Source organism: Panthera onca, chromosome D1 (assembly GCF_046562875.1).
Source record: "Panthera onca isolate mPanOnc1 chromosome D1, mPanOnc1 haplotype 2, whole genome shotgun sequence".
NCBI classification, from domain to species: Eukaryota; Metazoa; Chordata; class Mammalia; order Carnivora; family Felidae; genus Panthera; species Panthera onca.
The window spans coordinates 26,884,496-26,902,308 of NC_138348.1; the positions used below are offsets into that span (position 1 = coordinate 26,884,496).

Genomic DNA, 17,813 nt, shown 5'->3' on the forward strand with positions numbered 1-17,813 from the left:
AATTCAGCTGCTGAGTCACACTGGCCATATTCCAAGTGCTCCATAGCCACAGGTAGCCAGTGGCTACCACATAGGACTGCTCAGCTTCCTGTCACCATGATAAGTTCTCTTGGACAGCACCTTGGTAGATCATTGGCCACATCAGCAGAGGGAGGAGTGGGAGCTGAGGCCAAGAGCAGGGCAGAGGCAGGTCATGTACAGCTCTTGAGTCTGGATTTCATTCTGAGCAGTCTGGAAAGCCACTAAAGCAGGAAACGATAAGATCCCGTCTGCATTTTAAGAAGATCTCCCAGACTGCGGTGTCTAGGTCAGGAAGGAGGACAGCCAGGAGGCTACTGTCCAGGAGGAGAGTGATAGTGATGGTGATGGTGGCCCAGACCAGGTGACGGGAGGGACAGAGAGAAGTTTCTGGAGGCAGAGGTGGTGATAAGACAAGGACTCTAAGCTGGCTTCTCTGGCACATGCACCCATGGAGACAAGCACTCCCAGTGCATGCCCTGCCCAGCCTGCTGCAATCAGGGAGGCACAAGTTCTAGACTGAACTCAGGGTCATGTGGTCTGGTGAGTACAACCGAAAATGAGCACCACAGCTTTGCCGAGTTGCAGCCTCCACGGCTATAGCCAGGAAACCACAGCCTTCCCACTGGGCCCCTGGCTCTCTCACAGATTTCCCAAAACAGAAACCCTAATGTACAGTTTAATAGGAACGGATCATATAAGGAGCCTGTTCTAGAAAGTCCAGGACATATGATCATGATGCCCACGGCCCAGGTGATGTTTCATGATCTTAGACACCATCCACCCCAGAAATGAGCTATGCCAGCCAGAGGCCAAGGCCTTGGCCAACCAAGACAACTGGCATCCTGGAGGCTTCAGGTAATGTTCCCATGAGTCTTCGGTGAAGATTAACATCACTCATTGGCATTTGTGAAACACATGCCCAGAGTGGTACCAGGAAGAGTACTGCACATACTTTAGCCCATTTAATCTTCATTAAAACTCCAACAGGTGGTTTTGTTACTCCCATTCACACCTGAGGAAATCAGAAGAGCAATAACTTGCAAATAAGATGGGATTCCAATTCATTTTCTCAAAGTCTGTTCTTGTATACGCTATGCCATTCACCAAACACACACACACACACACACACATACACGCACACACACAAACATGCACATGTGCACAAGCGCCTAGACCCTTCTCTTCATTCTGTTGCCCCCTCAGCTGAGACCCAAGGCTCAAGAATCTTCTGGGTCTGGGCCCAGCTCTGCAGTGATCCAGAGAACGAGATGATTTTCAACTTAGTACCTGCTGAAGGGACCCAGGCCCAACAAGCTCTGAAACTGTTGGACTGGCCCAAGTGACACGCCCCAGCCCCTCCCACCCCCACTGCAGAAATGCCAGAAAACAAAGCCTGAAGGCCTGGGTTCTAGGCTCAGAGCCTCTCCTCCTGACATGGAGACTGGGCTCTATGGCACCGCTCACGTCGTGGGGATGTGATGAGCTGCTTTTGGAAACTCTGCCTCTCCTGCCCCATATTGGCTTCTGGACTTCAGTCAATGACTGATAATATATCCTTTGGCCACATTTTAACAGTCTCCAGCCTCAAGGCAACCGAACCTTTCCAAATCCCAGAGACAGCAGAGAACCTAGGCCACGCCCCAGTCACCCCACACTGGCACAGCTTAGCTGCGGGGACACATTCAAGATAAAGATAGTTCTGGGGCGCCTGGGTGGCGCAGTCAGTTGAGCGTCGGACTTCAGCCAGGTCACGATCTCGCGGTCCGTGAGTTCGAGCCCGGCGTCAGGCTCTGGGCCGATGGCTCGGAGCCTGGAGCCTGTTTCCGATTCTGTGTCTCCCTCTCTCTCTGACCCTCCCCCGTTCATGCTCTGTCTCTCTCTGTCCCAAAAATAAATAAAAAACGTTGAAAAAAAATTAAAAAAAAAAAAAAAGATAAAGATAGTTCTGAGACAGGGAGAAGTGTCCCCCAGAATACCACTGGCAAAGAAATACAGCGGGTTCGTGGGGGTGCTGTGGCCTCCGGCTGGCATCAGTGGAGGCTTTGACTTGGAAACCTGCCTCTGCCTGGCCATCTCATTGATGGCCACAGCGCCTCTGCCCCCAGGGCCCCCCACTGCCACCCTGCCAAGCCAGGCCTCCAGTCTAGGGGACCCGTGAGTGGCTTCAAAGCCACCAGTGAGGACTGGGGGCAGATAAAACAGAGTTATGTGTGGCAAGACCCACAAGGAGAGGCTCCCACAGTCCACATAACCCCGTTTCACACGGACCTATCCTGTGTTCACCCCAGCCAGCCGAATACCCCTCATCTGCAACACATGGAAGAAATCATAAAAATTAAAAGGCCGACTTTTCCCCTCCCTCTTCTTGCCGTTTTGGCATTTCAGCGAAAGCTTATTGTCTCTTCACCGGTTCGTAATTCACCTTCGTCTATTTTCACCACTCCAGTTGCTTTCTCTCTTCTTAAAAGATTAAATTAACACAACAGGTCTGCCCCGTGGGACGCTGTGCATGCAGCATGGCGTCTGAGGGGACAGAAGGGCAGCGGTCTTTCTTGTCGCAGTCGGCCAGCTGTCTGTCCTGCTCACCTGCTTTCACGTCTCTCCACCTGGCAGCTGTCCCTGTTCTCCGCTGACCTCGCCCGGGCATTCACTTGTGGTTTGCACATACCTGCCCGTGTGCGTGGGCCTGTTTTTCCACATCAGTGCAATTCCAGGCTGTAGCATCTGAAAGGGTGAAGAGGCCCAGGGACCCTGAAGGCTGAAGGCATGCGTGCGCCTCATTGTTTGTTCCAGTGGACATGCACTGGGGCTGCCGGAGCTTAGGGCTCTGAGGTCGGCCTGCTCCGGCGCTGGCCAGGCACGTGACCTGCCCCGTGCCCCGCCCCCCCCCCCCTACCATCCGGGGCGCCGCTTTCCCTGCCCCCGCCCCCTTTCAATATTCCCAGCATTTATCACCGGCCAAAATGGTCCATATTGGCTTGTTGGTGAGATGTTGCTACCCACTCGGAGGTCTCAGAGGAGAGACTTGGACCTCTTTTGGGCCGTGCCTCCAGCACCTCGTGGCGTGGGCGTGCGGTGGCTCACTACTCGCGAACCAACGAGCCAATGACCTGCAGTGTGCTCCCCGAGCCCCCTGCGCCGCCGTTTATTTCCGTGTCACGTGGGGATAGGAACAGAGGGTCACCACGAGGGTGGGTGAGGTGAGTACCCGTCCACAGCACACGCTCAACAAGCTTAGCTCATAGTTAGTCGGGAAACGTCTGTCAAACACCTACAATGAAAGAGACAGGCTAGAGTAATAGCTCCGAACGTCAGCTTTGGAACGGAACTGCCCTGGGTTCAAGTCCTGCCTCCACCGCTCGGGATGAAATCTTTCAGCTCTCCGGGCTTCCATTTCTTCCTCCATAAAGTGGACATAGCAACAGTACCACACAAGGTGGTTGCAGGAATTAAATCAGTTTGCGTGAAGCACTTAACAAGCACTTGGCATTTAGCAAGCGTTCCACAGTAGAGCAGAAAAGAGACAAGATCAACCACTGCAGTGGAGTGGAACTAGTGCTGTGATACTAAGGCACGCACAGTCGCTAGGAGACAGAGAGGGGACCTGACCCAGGGGTAAGTTCAGAGAAGACTTCCTGAAGAGGTCTGGAGAGCGAGAGTGGGTTTGGTGGAAGTGGGGAGCAGGGGGCTATGCAAAGGCCCTGAGGCAGGAGAAAGCCGATTTGCATTGGGACTGTCTAACTCAAGAGCAGGGAAGAAGTTGGGAAGCAGCAAGACAGAAGGCTAGAGAGCTGGGTGGAGGTCGGTTTGTGAAAGGCCTGACTAACATGGCAGGCTTCATCCTGGAGACAAGAGGAGGCTACTGCAGGATGGTAAGCCAGGGAGAGACATGACCCAGTAGCACTGAGACAGATTGACCTAGTCAGCAGTGTGGGACACAGGACACCATTCCTTTTCTTGACAACATACTTACCCTTTCATCCAGTGATTGTAGCATAGTATACCTACTAGACTCACAGTACACATGCTTAGTACAGAATGGCATGTGGTGTAGTGGTTGCTCAGTACTACCTACTGAGTATCTACCATACTCCAGGCCCTGGGCTGGGTGTCGGGGGGACAATACATCTGGAGACACAAATCCCTGACTTCTGATGGGAATAGAGTGTGAACTAAATAAAAGATGTTCTACCAGGTTTGATGGTGATAAATATTAAGGCAAAAAAAAAAAAAAAAAAGTAAAATAAAATAAGGGATTGTGGATACAGGATGCTGAGTAGGGGTGAGTGTGTGTGATTCCACTGAGATGGTGACTTTGAGCAAAGATGGAGAGGAGGGCCCGAACCACGGATATCCAAGGAAAGAGCACTCAGGGCAGAGGGAGGGCAAGTGCAAAGACCCTGGGGTAGAATGTGCACGTGAGTTTCAGAAAGAGCCAGGAAGCCAGTGTGGCTGGAGCAAAGTGACCAAGGGGAGCGGCGGGGGGGGGGGGGGGGGGGTGAGATCTGGTACCACCTGTTTCGTTTATCCGTAAACCATATACTACTTTGAAACGATGCTGTTCGAGGGTCTCAAGCGGTTACTTACAGCGTGAGTTCTAATTGAGCTCTGTATTGAGTTCCTGCCTTGCTTTATGCTATTCATCAGCTCTGGTCTCTCTCTGCTCCTGCTAGTGTCCCTTCCAGTCTGTTCTGCACACCCGAGTCAGAGAAATTTTCTTAAAATGTGGATCTTGGGGCGCCTGGGTGGCTCAGTCGGTTAAGCGTCCGACTTCAGCTCAGGTCACGATCTCTCGGTCCGTGAGTTTGAGCCCCGCGTCGGGCTCTGGGCTGATGGCTCAGAGCCTGGAGCCTGCTTCTGATTCTGTGTCTCCCTCTCTCTCTGCCCCTCCCCTGTTCATGCTCTGTCTCTCTCTGTCTCAAAAATAAATAAACGTTAAAAAAAATTATAAAAAAAAAATTTTTAATGTGGATCTTGTCAAACTCCAAAGTCTTCACTTTACTCTTTGAATAAAACCCTGAGTCCTTACTATGGCCTGTAAGGAAGGCCCTGTGGGCTCTGCCAGCAGCCGGCTTCCCCAGCATCCTTGTCTGCCCCTCCCCTGGGCACAGATGCCTGCCTCACTGGTTCTCTCTGCATGCTTGTCTCTGCACATGCTGCTCCCTCCCTCCGGGACCCTCTCGCACCTCCTCACATCTGCGCAGATCCCTCCTGCACAGGAGGCCCTCCCTGGCCACCCCACCTAACGTGGGCACTTCCCCCCCCCCCCAATTTGTTCTCTATCTGATGTCTTGCTTCCTTCCCAACACCTTAAATAGGTGGATTGTTTGTTTGACTCATGTGTTGCCTTGCCTGTGGGTCCTTAAATTCCACCTGCACAGGGACCAGGTCTGTCTCGTTCTCTCCTGTTCCCAGCACAGAGCCCAGAACCTGGCACCCAGCGGGTCAGCATACAAACGCTTCCTGCAGGCAAACACCTCGCACCTACTATTTACCCCCAAAGCGCCTTGGCTGCCACATAGGCAGCCAGTTAAGAGTTGCTCATTTTGGTGTGATTTAAGCTCTGAGTGACTTCTCCTGCTACAAATGAATCTATTTCAGATGCCGATTCCAACTGTTTGAAAACCAGTGGCACCAAAAGTCAAGACTGTCACAGTCATAGTCGAACGAGTAAGTGTAGAGATGCCATTTCTCATTTCTAATTTCCTAAAACCACTCATGAGACAAGCACTCTAATACACTTTCAAACTGAATGTTTGAATGGGACCAGTTGTTTCCCGAAGAAGGTACCAGAAAAGTTGATTTTTATGGCATCAAAATCACATTCCTTTTCACTTAGACATCGTGTTACAAGAATTAAAATGAGGAAGGAAAGAAATTTTCTAACCGTGTTGAATTTCTGAATAAGGGTCTATTTCTCCTGGTCTACTGGGGAGTTTTCTCTCTGAAGTACTCATGGACAAGAGTAGAGAAAACACCAGGTGTTGGCAGTTCTGTTAGCCTTTCCCGGCCCTAAAATCTACCCAGTGCAGAACTAACTCTGTATTAAATCGTAATCCTCCAACGTCTGCTCGGAGGTAGGTACTCTTATCCCATTTCACAGATAACTAGAGAGATCACGATTACAGAGCTAGAAGAGGTGAATTCAGGACCCAAACCCAGGTGGTTGGACTCTCCAGACAGGCTTAACCACAATGGAAAAGTGTGGTTAAGTGGTTAAGAAAACAAGAGAAATACCAGCTTTTCATGAAAAACATAATTGTAGGATTGGTCTGCCCAGAGAGGTAGGGTTATGGGATTTGAGTACAACCATAATGCCGGTCGGCCCATTTGACTGTCATTTAATTAATTCCTAAGAATTAGTCCATAGCTCCACGAAGCAAGGACAGTGTGTGAGCCACGGTGTTTCCGGTCAATATAAATTTGGCGTCCCCGTATGTGTGTTTTCTGATTGCTTTCATAGAAGACGGACATTTCACGGCTCAGTCAGGTTCCAAGTGGAGCACTGGGTCATAACGATGGAAAATAACCCCATAAAAGAAGCAGCTATTCTCATAAATTAATGAGAAGTTGTATACTTCTCTTAGAATTAAAAAAAAAAAAATTAAGTTTATTTATTTATTTTGAGAGAGAGAGAGGAAAAGAATGAGCGGGGCGGAGGGCCAGAGAGATGGAGAGGGAAAGAGAGGCTCCAAGCAGGCCCCGCGCTGTCAGCCCAGAGTCCGACGTGGGGCTCAATCCCACAACCCTGGGATCATGACCTGAGCTGAGATCAGGGGTCGGACACTCAACCAACAGAGCCACCTACGTGCCCCTTAAACGATTTTTAAGTAACTTTTTTTTTTTTCCCTTCTCAAAAGGCCTCCAAAGTTCTCATCTCTGGGAATTTGTGCGAGACCTGCTTCTATCTCCTGAAGAAAACTGTGGCATTCTGGAATGGGAAGATAGGGAGCAAGGTATTTTTCGGGTGGTAAAATCAGAAGCCCTGGCAAAGATGTGGGGACAAAGGAAGAAAAATGACAGAATGACGTATGAAAAGTTGAGCAGAGCCCTGAGGTAAGTTAAGAGCATGAAATGCCATGAGCCTTCGGGCAGAGTTCTACAAAATGGCCAGCCACAGAGGATTAGTCTGTGTTTGCAGCTCTTTCCTTGATAATCGAAAGGTCATGAGACAACACCGTGGTTCTTAGTTACAGGTGGGATTATGGTTTGTAAATGGACACGCCGTCCTTCGCATTCTTGGCAGTGGCCCCGGGGATCATGCCGAGTGCAGGCCATCCCACACATACACACACAAAACGTGCTTTGAACTGAGAGTGGGGAGGCTCAGTCTTCAAGATGTCTGGGAAAGGTTTAAGTGTAAGCTGATAGCAGGGTGTGAAAATACCAGGGTAACCAAAGACCAGCCGGCTCACCTAAGAGGAATGAAGGACAGGGTTTGTATTCTGTTGTTTTCCGGGGGTGCGGACCTCCCCACATTCCTCTTCTGCTTGCCTTTCTCAGGTACTACTACAAAACGGGAATTCTGGAACGAGTCGACCGAAGGCTAGTGTACAAATTTGGCAAAAATGCACACGGGTGGCAGGAAGACAAGCTATGATGTGCTCGGTTTTACGGATCTCTGTCTTCTAAAACAATCGGATCACCAGAGACATTGCAAAGTCTTTTTGTTGTTGTCAACCTGCAAATGTGCTGATAAAATTTCTCCACCTGTCAGCTTACGTTTGGATTCAGAGTTGTTGTCATCTGCGTGGGGACAGCGGCAGCAGCTCTTAAGAAATTCCCTTTTTTTTTTCTTACCCAAGGGGGAGGAGGGGGTGATCTTTCGCAGTACCTTGATGAAACATGACTTCCCGAATCAAGAGTTGCAGACACACAATAGCCCACGCTATTGGTGCTGCTCGGAGGAAAGGATCCAGTTCTGCCACTGGAGACTCGTCCGGTGCTCCCGTTCGAAAGGCTCAGAAGTTTTCACATTTTTAACCGTGGCAGCTCACAAAGGAAAAGCAGTTAGTATAGTGGGAGGGGGTGAGACGTGGGTGAGAAAAAACATACTGTAGATTTTAAGTTGTTCACGTCAAACGCCATAGAAAAGTTTCTTAATTAATAAAGGAGCTAATCCAGCAAGCTGGGACGTGACTGGATTTAGCATGGGTTAATAGTAAGTTTCTGAACCAGAGCATCTCTTGCGCCGCTCAGCAAAACTCCCATGGCCATCTTTCTAGAGCAACACACTTAAAATTAGGCACATTATTTACTCCTGCTGAGTTTATTCCCCTTCTTCTCCTCCTGGCGGGGGGCAGCCAAGTTAATCAACAGATACTTGTACCGATTTCCAAATCACCGCTGTTTCTGATTCCAGCCGTCAGTGCCACAAAATTGTAACTCGTTGATTCCGTCAGTGGCCAAGGCGTTAAACCTTTATAGACCCGGCAGTGCCCTGACCACTCTGTAATGGCCGATTAAATTTATAAGCCTCTTTTGTTTTGTCTTCCTGGCATGTACTCAAGCTCTAAAACACATTTCCTTGACAAAAGTAGCGAGAGTGAATTTATACCAGTAAATGTTCACAGGTTTGAGTCTGCACTGACATCTTCTCATTACTCACGGGGCGAGGAGGGGGGCGGGGGGGAGCCATTAGTGACCTACAATGAGGTGGCCTGCCCCGAGGACTGCTACTCCACCCGAGCAGGGATTTCCATGTGACAAGGCACTGAAACAGGATACAGGCTGAGGACCTCCGTGCGTAGAGTTTAACTTCAAAAGCAACGTGTTTTAAAAAATGTGAATTACTGTAAAATAATCTATTTTTGGATTCACGTGTTTTCCAGGTGGATATAGTTTGTAAACAATGTGAATAAAATATTTAACGTGTTAAAGTGTCTCTGTGTCGTTAAATTCCACAAGGCAGACTCGGCAAAGCATTAGCGACCTGGGAAACCTTTGACGACACTTCCATTTCTTAGCGTTTTGGACGTGTAAAGAGCCCCAGAAGATGCAAGAAATATATGCAGTAACCCTACCCACCACCTCTACATCCTAAGGCAGAGGTTCCCCTAACAAAATGGAATACATAGGTGAGTGGGACCTACGGATACGTTTCTGTTTGGTATCCACGTGCGGGCATGCACACACACACACACACACACACACACACACTTTTTTTTTTTTGCTCGTTTTGAGGTTTGGTTTTGTCTCTCACTCTGAATTAGTTACCTTATCTAAAAATCAGGGGATTGACTGAAAAATCCAGATTTCCAGCTTCTTTTAAAAACTCAGATCTGGCCACACTAGTTTTCTCCATGCTTTGTGGCAATAATTTCCTGGGGCTAAGTAGAAACTGCCCCCTTTGGGCAGAGCATCTGGTCACCACTTCATACCTCCTTCCGGACATTCAGCTATGTTCTCGCCCTATTGTGGCGTTTGTTTCCATGCACCCAGAATGCTTGTACGTTTTGAACTTGGGACCTCCGTCTTGGCCATCTGAAGAGGTAAGTGCCATGGCAGTGGATGGATCAAAGCCCACAGTCCCACTGAAAGAAGAGATTGTCCAGAAAATTGGAAATTTGCTGACGGGAGAGAACTGGGAACTTTCCAGCAGAGAGTTTGGCAGAAGCAGAACCAAGGAGTTGAGGCGGGGGGAGATGGCGGGGACTGAGGTGGGGGTCAGAGTGGGGTGGGGGAGTGGGGGGGGAGGAGTAACACGCTACCTAAGAGATGCTGCCCAGCCCTGGAGGGGGGGCTTCGAGCAATTCACAGAACAAAAGAATGTATCCCTCTGCCACTCAAGAAGTTTTCCCTTTACAAAATCATTAAACCAGCATCCTCTTTGCATTAGTTTCCTAGAGCTGCCCATGACAAATGACCACATTTGGTGGCTTACAACAGGAGGGATGTATTGTCTCCCAGTTCTGGAGGCTGGAAGTCTGAAATCAAGGTGTTGGCTGAGCCATGCCCCCTCCCTAGACTCTAGGAAAGAATGCTTCCTTGCCTCATTCTGCTTCTGGTGGCTCCAGGCCTCCTTGGCTTAGGGCTCTAAGATTCCAACCTCTGCCTCCACCTGCAAGTGGCCTGCCCCTCCTTCTTCCCTTTGGTCTCTTAGAAGAATACTCATCTCTGGATTCAGGAACCATCTGGATAATCCAGGATGATATCTTGAGACACTTAACTTAATGACATCTGCAAAAACTCCTTTCAAATAAGGTCACCTTCACAGCTTCCGGAGGTTGGGACACGGGCTATCCTTCTAGAGGACTTAATTCAACCCACTATACTCTTTAAAATGTGAACTTTACGGGGTGCCTGGGTGGCTCAGTCGGTTGAGCGTCTGACTTCGGCTCAGGTCACGATCTTACGGTTCGTGGGTTCAAGCCCCGCATCCGGTTCTGTGCTGACTGCTTGCTCAGAGCCTGGAGCCTGCTTCAGATTCTGTCTCCTTCTCTCTCTGCCCCTCCCTTGCTCACGCTTTGTCTCACTCTATCTCTCAAAAAAAAAAAAAAAAAAAAATTAAATGTGAGCTTTACTTGAACGTAGAGCTCCGTGACACAAGTCACTAAAGAACAGAAAATGTGAAAAGCTGCTTAAAATACCACACTGCCAGCAGACACTAGAGCAAAAAAACAAAAACAAAACCAAACAAACAAAAAACCCTAAAAATGACAATGCAAAATTCAAAGAGTCAAATGAGGGAAAAGTGGTTGCTTTATTAAAAAAAAAAAAAAAAAAAAAAGATCACAGTAGAGCTTTAGATAGAAAACTTTCAGTATATTCGTGACTGTTGAAAATTGTCCAAAATCTAAAAGTATACAGAACTTTTTGAGTTCACCTCTCCTAACCTTTCACGTTGTTAAAAGCTCTGATGAGGACTTTCAAGCCTTCAATTTGTCTCAGCAGCTCATTGAAAGTGGAATTTGGCCATCTGCTTTGTGGTGCCATGAACTAAGAGGCCAAGACGTGGCCACAGAGCCTGCCCGCCTTTCTCTCAGAAACGCACGTGCTAAGGTCTTAAAGCTCATTTCCTTCGTAGATAAATTGGAGCGATGCTCATGTACCAGGGAAATACAAGATGAATGTGTTTTTACATCAAAATTCTGACACTGGATTTCACAAGAACAAGGAGCTCCCTCCCAGAGCTTAAAAGCCCCGACCAAGTACTCCTCTCAGGAGAACAAATCATCGATTTTAAAATACCGGGAGTTGATCTTCAGGCCGCGGTGTGCCAGAGCTGAAGGGAAAATGCCCTTTAAGGTGAGGATGTGAGAACTGAAGAGGACGCGTCCGCACAAAAGCAGGCACACAAAGGATCACAGCAGCATCATTCAGAGTAGCCGACAAGTGGAGGCGCCCACATGTCTGTCAACTGACGAACGGGTAAATAAAACACAGCACATCCGTACAGTGGCATATTATTTGGCAATAAAAGGAAATGAAGCACGGTACACGCTGCAACATGTAAGAACCTTGAAAACACGATGCTGAGGGAAAGAAGCCAGTCACAAAGACCGTGTGTCGTAGGCCTCCATTTAAATGAAACGTGTGGAACAGGCCCATCTCTACACAGCAGGTAGACTGGTGATGGCCAAGGGTTGGGGCAAGGTTCAGTTGGGGGCAGGGTGAGTGATTGGGTTTTGCCGGGGGGGGGGGGGGGGGGGGGAAGCACAAAAATGTCCTAAAATCAATTATGATGACTATACAACTCTGTATATATACTACAAGCCACTGAATTGTATACTTTAATTGCCTGAATCTTACGGTATGTAAATTGTGTCTCAAAAAGCTGTTATCTTTTTAAAAAAAAAATTTTTTTAACCTTTATTTTTGAGACAGAGAGAGACAGAGCATGAACGGGGGAGGGTCAGAGAGAGGGAGACACAGAATCTGAAACAGGCTCCAGGCTCTGAGCTGTCAGCACAGAGCCGACACCGGGCTCGAACTCACAGACCGCGAGATCATGACCTGAGCCGAAGTCGGCCGCTTAACCGACTGAGCCACCCAGGCGCCCCTATTATCTTTTTTTAAAAAGTTCCAATGATCCACTGTGTCAAACACTGCTAAGAGACCACGTGGGAGAAGGAAGGAGGATGGACCATGGGATTTTGTTTTTCATTGTGGTAAAATACGTAAACACAAAATTTAATAAGTTAATCATGGTACGTACCCAAGTCAGTGGCATTAAATATATTCACAGCATTGTGCAACCATCGCCAGCATCCATCTCCAGAACTTTTTCCTGTTCCCAAACTGAAACTCTATGACCATTAAACACTAACGTCCCCCTTCCCCAGCCCTGGGAACCACCATTCCACGCTAGGTCTAGAGGGTCTGACTCCTCTAGGGACCTCATGTAAGTGGAATGATACCATATTTGTCCCGTAGCTGGCTTATTTCTCTTGCATCATGCCTTCAGAGGTCATCCATGCTGCAGCATGTGTTGGAATTTCCTTCCTTTTTAAGCCTGGCGCATATTCCATTGTCTGGATATACCAACTTATGTTTATTCATTCATCCATCAATGGAAACTTGGGTTCCACCCATCTTTTGGACATTGTGAATAATGCTGCTATGAGCACAGGGTGTACACACAGCTCTTCAAGTCAGTGCTTTCACTTCTTTGGGGCATATACCCAGAAGTGGCATCGCTGAATGGGACCACTGGATTTTAGCAGCATGGAAGCCACTGGTGACCCTGGCAAGGGCAGCCTGATTGGAGTAGGTTCAAGGGAGGACAGAAGACAGAGGGGATAGCAAGGAAAGGCAATTCTTTTAAGACGTTTTTCCATAAAGGAGAACTGCCGACTGAAGGGGGCAATAACAGGAGAGCCCTCCGAGGGCAAGAGACGATTTGACTTAGAGCAGCAGGTTTTCATACTCACAGGGGTGATAGACGAGAGCACAGGGAGAACCCAGAGTAGGAGGGAGGGCATGCGGTCAGTGCACATGAGGGGTCTGGCCTTCAGTAGGAGCAGAGCTCACCTCTGTCAATAGAAAGGAAAGGGGAGCATGTGGATGTCGATGCTGGCAGTTTGGAAGATTCCGGTGGGGGAAAAACCAAGGAAGTTATTCTATCCTTGGTGAAACAAGGAGCTGAGAGGCAGAGGGAAAGGAAGAACCAAGTGGGAGAGTTTAGTGAGGAGGGAAAGACAGATTTCCAGGCAGTGCTGAAGGCCCACCTGAGGTTTAGGGTCAAATTTTAAAAAGTCCAGCCAACAGGGCTGTGTTTTGCTCCAGTCACGGTCATTTCCAGTGCAGGAACTGAGTCACTGAGAGGTGTCCCTTACCGAAGCTGGGTTCTGGAATAATTATGATTTAGAACTACATAAAATTTAAACAGAGTAAGAAGGGAAGTGAGGACATGAAGAGGGTGATGATCATTGAGAACTGACTGAATGTTCTAGTAGTGCTGAGGAACTTACTGGGGGGGCGGAGTCTATGGTAAATTAATGTTCAGATACAGTCACACACACGCGCGCGCACACTCCACTTCCAGGGGTGGAGTACAATTCCTCACTCTTGGACTTTGGGCTTAGCCATGTGACTTGCTTTGGCCAATGAAATATCAGTGGGCATGGCACAAACAAAGGCTTCAAAACCCTTGTGCAATTGGGATTCTACTCGTGCAATCTCAATTTCCAGAGAAAGGAAAAAGAGGTTTCCTTTTCTTGCATTCTTACACTTCTGCCATCACTATGGCCTAGCCATCACCATGCATCCCAGAAGGCTGAGAGACATGTGACACAGAGTCACATCGCCAAGCTGCCCCAGCTGAGCCCAGCCTAGATCAGCCAATCCCTAGCTGACTTGGACACGTAGGTGATATCTGACTTAAGTCACTGAATTTTAAAGTGGTTTGTTACAATGCAAAATCTGACCAAGACACAGTCCTAGGGGGCTGAAGTGGAAAGCTGTGGTGGTCAAAGTCAAATATTTTGAATAACCACCATACAACCCTAGGGAGGTAAGAACAATTATTGATTCCACTTCGAGATGAGGAAACTAGTGCTCAGAGAGGTAAAGCAACTTACTCAAATATCCACAGGTGGATAACACACCATGTCTCACTAATTTTAGTCACCTTATGAATTTGGCTCAGAAACTCTGAGGATGTCTCTTAATGTCACTTAAAAGGAATACAACTAGGTATTGCTTCCCAGGAAGGAAAACCTAACTGGGGAAGTTAACCTCATCAATATTTATCTTTGAAAATTACAGTAAGACGTCTCCAGAGCAAAACTGGAGACACTTCCAGGTGTCAGATTTTTATATACAGGAAACACGTTAAATGCACGTGATTTTAACTACTGACTTATTTCTAGATGACAGAATAAACCAAAACGGGAAATTATCTCAAAAACTCCATCTCTGTGTTTATAACCAATATTCAAATCAACTCCTTCCCCACTGTCAAGTTATATTAATTTGTATGACTTTATCTTATATCATAAAGATACATATATTTATCTTTTATGTACTGTAGAAAGACAACTGTAGTGAGGTCACCATATTGAAAGTATTCACCACTGGGTACATATGGATAATCTTACTTTCTACGTTGACAAATGTAATAGTTTCAAAAACACACACAGGAAGAATTTAGGGAGTAGGATTTGGCAGGGGGTGGGGGTGGGGGGTTAAAGAAGTTTGAACCTGAAGATTGAAAAGATCTCAGGGAGTTCCTGCGAGCAGAGTGCAAACTGGTTTTCAAGATCAGAGATGAAGGGAATAAGGGTTTTCAAAGAAAACAGGTTTTCACCGAGTACTTCAAAGCACTCTACTTGATTTTCGGTATGACAGGCAAAGACGAGTCAAAGAAAAAAAGAAAGAAAAGATAAGGAAGTGAGCTAATGGACAAGAGATCTCGGCAATTTTCAAATTTGAGGAAATTTGCTATTTTCCCTATAGAAAAAAAAAGTCCTGGTCCCCAGTGTCTCAGAAGGCTACTGGTTTAAACAAATAACAATAGCATCCTTGTGACATTGGTTTATTTTCAATTTTAAGGGTAAGCATCTGATAACACATGATACTCGGATTAAGAGTCCAAATTCCAGAAAGAGCCTAAAGAAATCAAATACCATTCTTCTATTCTTATGTACAGATTATTTTATTGTAAAAATGTAACAATTACAAATCAGTCTGTCGTAAAATCAATGCTATATTAGCATAAGTGTAATCCCAAGTTTAAAAAAGCTGAGCAGTTCCAAGCAGGAATAAGCATTAAGCTATGATGTCACTGAAGTTACTATCAAAAAACATCAATGCATTAAATGTGTTTTTTCTATAGGGAACTGAGAAAAATTAAAATTTCTGAGCAGATTATCTTTTCTTCTTATATAATCACAGACATATTTTTATTTAATAAGGCCATGAGATGATATGTAAACATACTAACTTCAGCAAGATTTTTTTTTTATCAAATAAAATCATCTTTCTGTTAGAAACTTTCATTCCAGTCATCTTAAGTGAATAATCCAAATGTCAAAGCAAATACATTTTCTTTAATATGACCGGTTAAGCCCTAACCCTCACTTCCTTCTAGGGGAACAGCATTAAAAGCCATTGCTGCATTACTTGCTATAGAAACCTGGATTATCATTTTAAAGGCATGAGCTTGCCTTTGCACACCTAGCACGGGAGAAGGCTCTATCCAGCGAAGAGTGGACACCGTGCTCTGCTTCACAGGTGGAGAGCAACCTGGGGCCGGACCAGGGCGCCGACTCTCACAGATTCGCTTTCTCCCTGGCAGCCAAGTGAGACCCATGCTGCATCCAGGTGTGAATGGCTTTCTGTTTGAAAAGAACAAGACCAGCAGGTTAATTAACTCCCTCAGCAGCAACATGGTTTTCGTCTTTGCTTTAATGTGTGCTCACACTAAAATAATAACAATTGGGAATTCGTTTATCTAAACTGCCTTATATCGTCCAGAGCTAAAATGAAGAGTATGGGCTTTGCAAGTGAGTTCTTTACGTGGCAAATGAGGGTCCGGACAGCTTCGGAAATCTAATAGTTGGCCCTGAGAAGAATCACTGTAAAAGGAAACCAAACTACGCCTCGTCTAATCCAGGATACCCTTCCTCTACCTCCAGGCTGCACTGGGCTCACCTTAGGTTTCTCAGCATTGTATTTGTCCAAAAGAGCCTGGATGCGGGCCCCATAGTCAGAATGGACATCACTGAAGTTCTTGACCTGAAACCAAATGAAAATGATGTAAATGTTACCCGAGCCCCTAACAGGCCAGACCCCAGTGTCCGGTTCACAGTGTTTACTCGTTGGGAAGGAAGGAAGTGTAGAACCACACAGGGTCTGTCGACACGGGGTAAGATTGGGACGGGGTCTGGGGAAAACCTTGGCCCATACTGGCTGAGCAACCTTGGATAAGTCATTCCTCTGAGCTTCAGTGTCCACTCCCCATAAAATGAGTGAGATAATTAAGCCTACCTCACAGAACATTATAAGAAAAACACATACGAGGTGAGCTGCGCTAACGACATGTGATGAACTGACCTCAGAGTGGCTCAAGTCACGGTGATTCGTGTACAGAAATGGGCCCAGACGCTACCTGAATTTTAAGTGACGTGCACAAAGACACTGGCACCTGCTGGACAACTCCACATACTTCAAGCAGGAATTCCTCACCGGGGGCTGATCCGGAGCAGACAGCAGGAGGTGGGGCACCGGGAACCCACATGAAGCCTCCCGGCTTCGGCGCATGTGAGATAAGAACGCCAAGGGTCCGAGCCCAGTTCTGCTACTTCTACACATCTCACTCGTTCTCATCAGTAAGAGGAGCTAAAACCCGTACCCCCTTATCTCACAGAGCAACTGTCCAGTTCTCTGCTGCAGGCGGCAATAATTAAATAGTGCCTCAAGAATTTAAAGGGTTATTTTTCATACACTCACTTGTGAAAGACAGTTAAAGACACAGAACTTTGCCTACAGAGAAAGTGCCCAGCCTGCTGGTCCCTGTCTCCAGGCCTTTGAACACATCCCAGAGAGCTGCCGGCCAGCTGCTCCTTTGAACAGAAAAGCAGCAACCACGAGACGAGGAAACTGGGGTTGCCTAAATTTACGTGAAGCTTAGCCCTGCGGCTGGCCAGAAAACTGCCAAGTGAGAAGGCTCCGTGTAGCACAGTGAACTGCCATCAGAAATACCACAGTACCTCCGCTCAGAAGTTCAGCCTGAGTTTTGGAAGCAGCTCAGTTTTCCCCAGAGAGCATGGAAGTTTCTAGTTGCTTCTGAAGGAGGGTCAAGTGTCATGACACCCAGACAGGCTTCACGATATAAGGTTGCAATCTGTTATCTCTCACCTTCTTTTTTTTTTAATTTTTTAAGTTTATTTTTTTATTTTGAGAGAGAGAGAGTGTGCACATGTGCACGAGCGGGGGAGGGGCAAAAAGACGGAGGGAGAGAGTTCCAAGCAGGCTTCACACCATCAGTGCAGAGCCCGATGCAGGGCTCGAACTCACAAAATAGGAGATTGTGACCTGAGCCGAGATCAAGAGTCAGACACTCAACCAACTGCACCACCCTATATTTCTTATCTTCTAAAGTCTAAGAAAAATTGTGGCAGGACCCACATTTTTATATAGGACAGTACTCTCTTGAACAGAATTTGGCTGCAGTCAATAAAGAGCATAGGAGAGAATTCACCCGAACTCAACTAAATTATTATACGCCGGACAAGGAGCTAATGGATCAATGGATACACCATACTCACTGCAGATAAAACACAGAGAAAAGGATCAGAGGTTGGCTGGGGATTAGTATTGATGTTTTTTTTAAGTCCAATTAGCTCAAG

General features: G+C 47.1%; 2 protein-coding genes across 3 annotated transcripts in view; one reads left to right on the top strand and one right to left on the bottom strand.

Annotated features, from left to right (window-relative positions):
• ELF5 (E74 like ETS transcription factor 5) overlaps positions 1-9,654 on the top strand; it is a 33,746-nt gene extending 24,092 nt beyond the window's left edge. For both annotated transcript variants that reach the window (XM_060606325.3, XM_081790287.1), the window contains exons 5-7: positions 5,623-5,691; positions 6,882-7,077; positions 7,525-9,654. In XM_060606325.3, coding sequence (XP_060462308.1) covers positions 5,623-5,691; positions 6,882-7,077; positions 7,525-7,621 — 362 coding nt within the window. In that variant the 3' untranslated portion in view covers positions 7,622-9,654. The remainder of the gene's footprint in view (positions 1-5,622; positions 5,692-6,881; positions 7,078-7,524) is intronic.
• Positions 9,655-14,982: 5,328 nt separating this feature from the next.
• The window catches only part of CAT (catalase), a 36,637-nt gene continuing 33,806 nt past the window's right edge, over positions 14,983-17,813 (bottom strand). Inside the window, exons 12-13 of the mRNA XM_060606323.3 lie at positions 16,117-16,200; positions 14,983-15,800 (exon numbers count right to left, since the gene is read on the bottom strand). Coding sequence (XP_060462306.1) covers positions 15,735-15,800; positions 16,117-16,200 — 150 coding nt within the window. The 3' untranslated portion in view covers positions 14,983-15,734. The remainder of the gene's footprint in view (positions 15,801-16,116; positions 16,201-17,813) is intronic.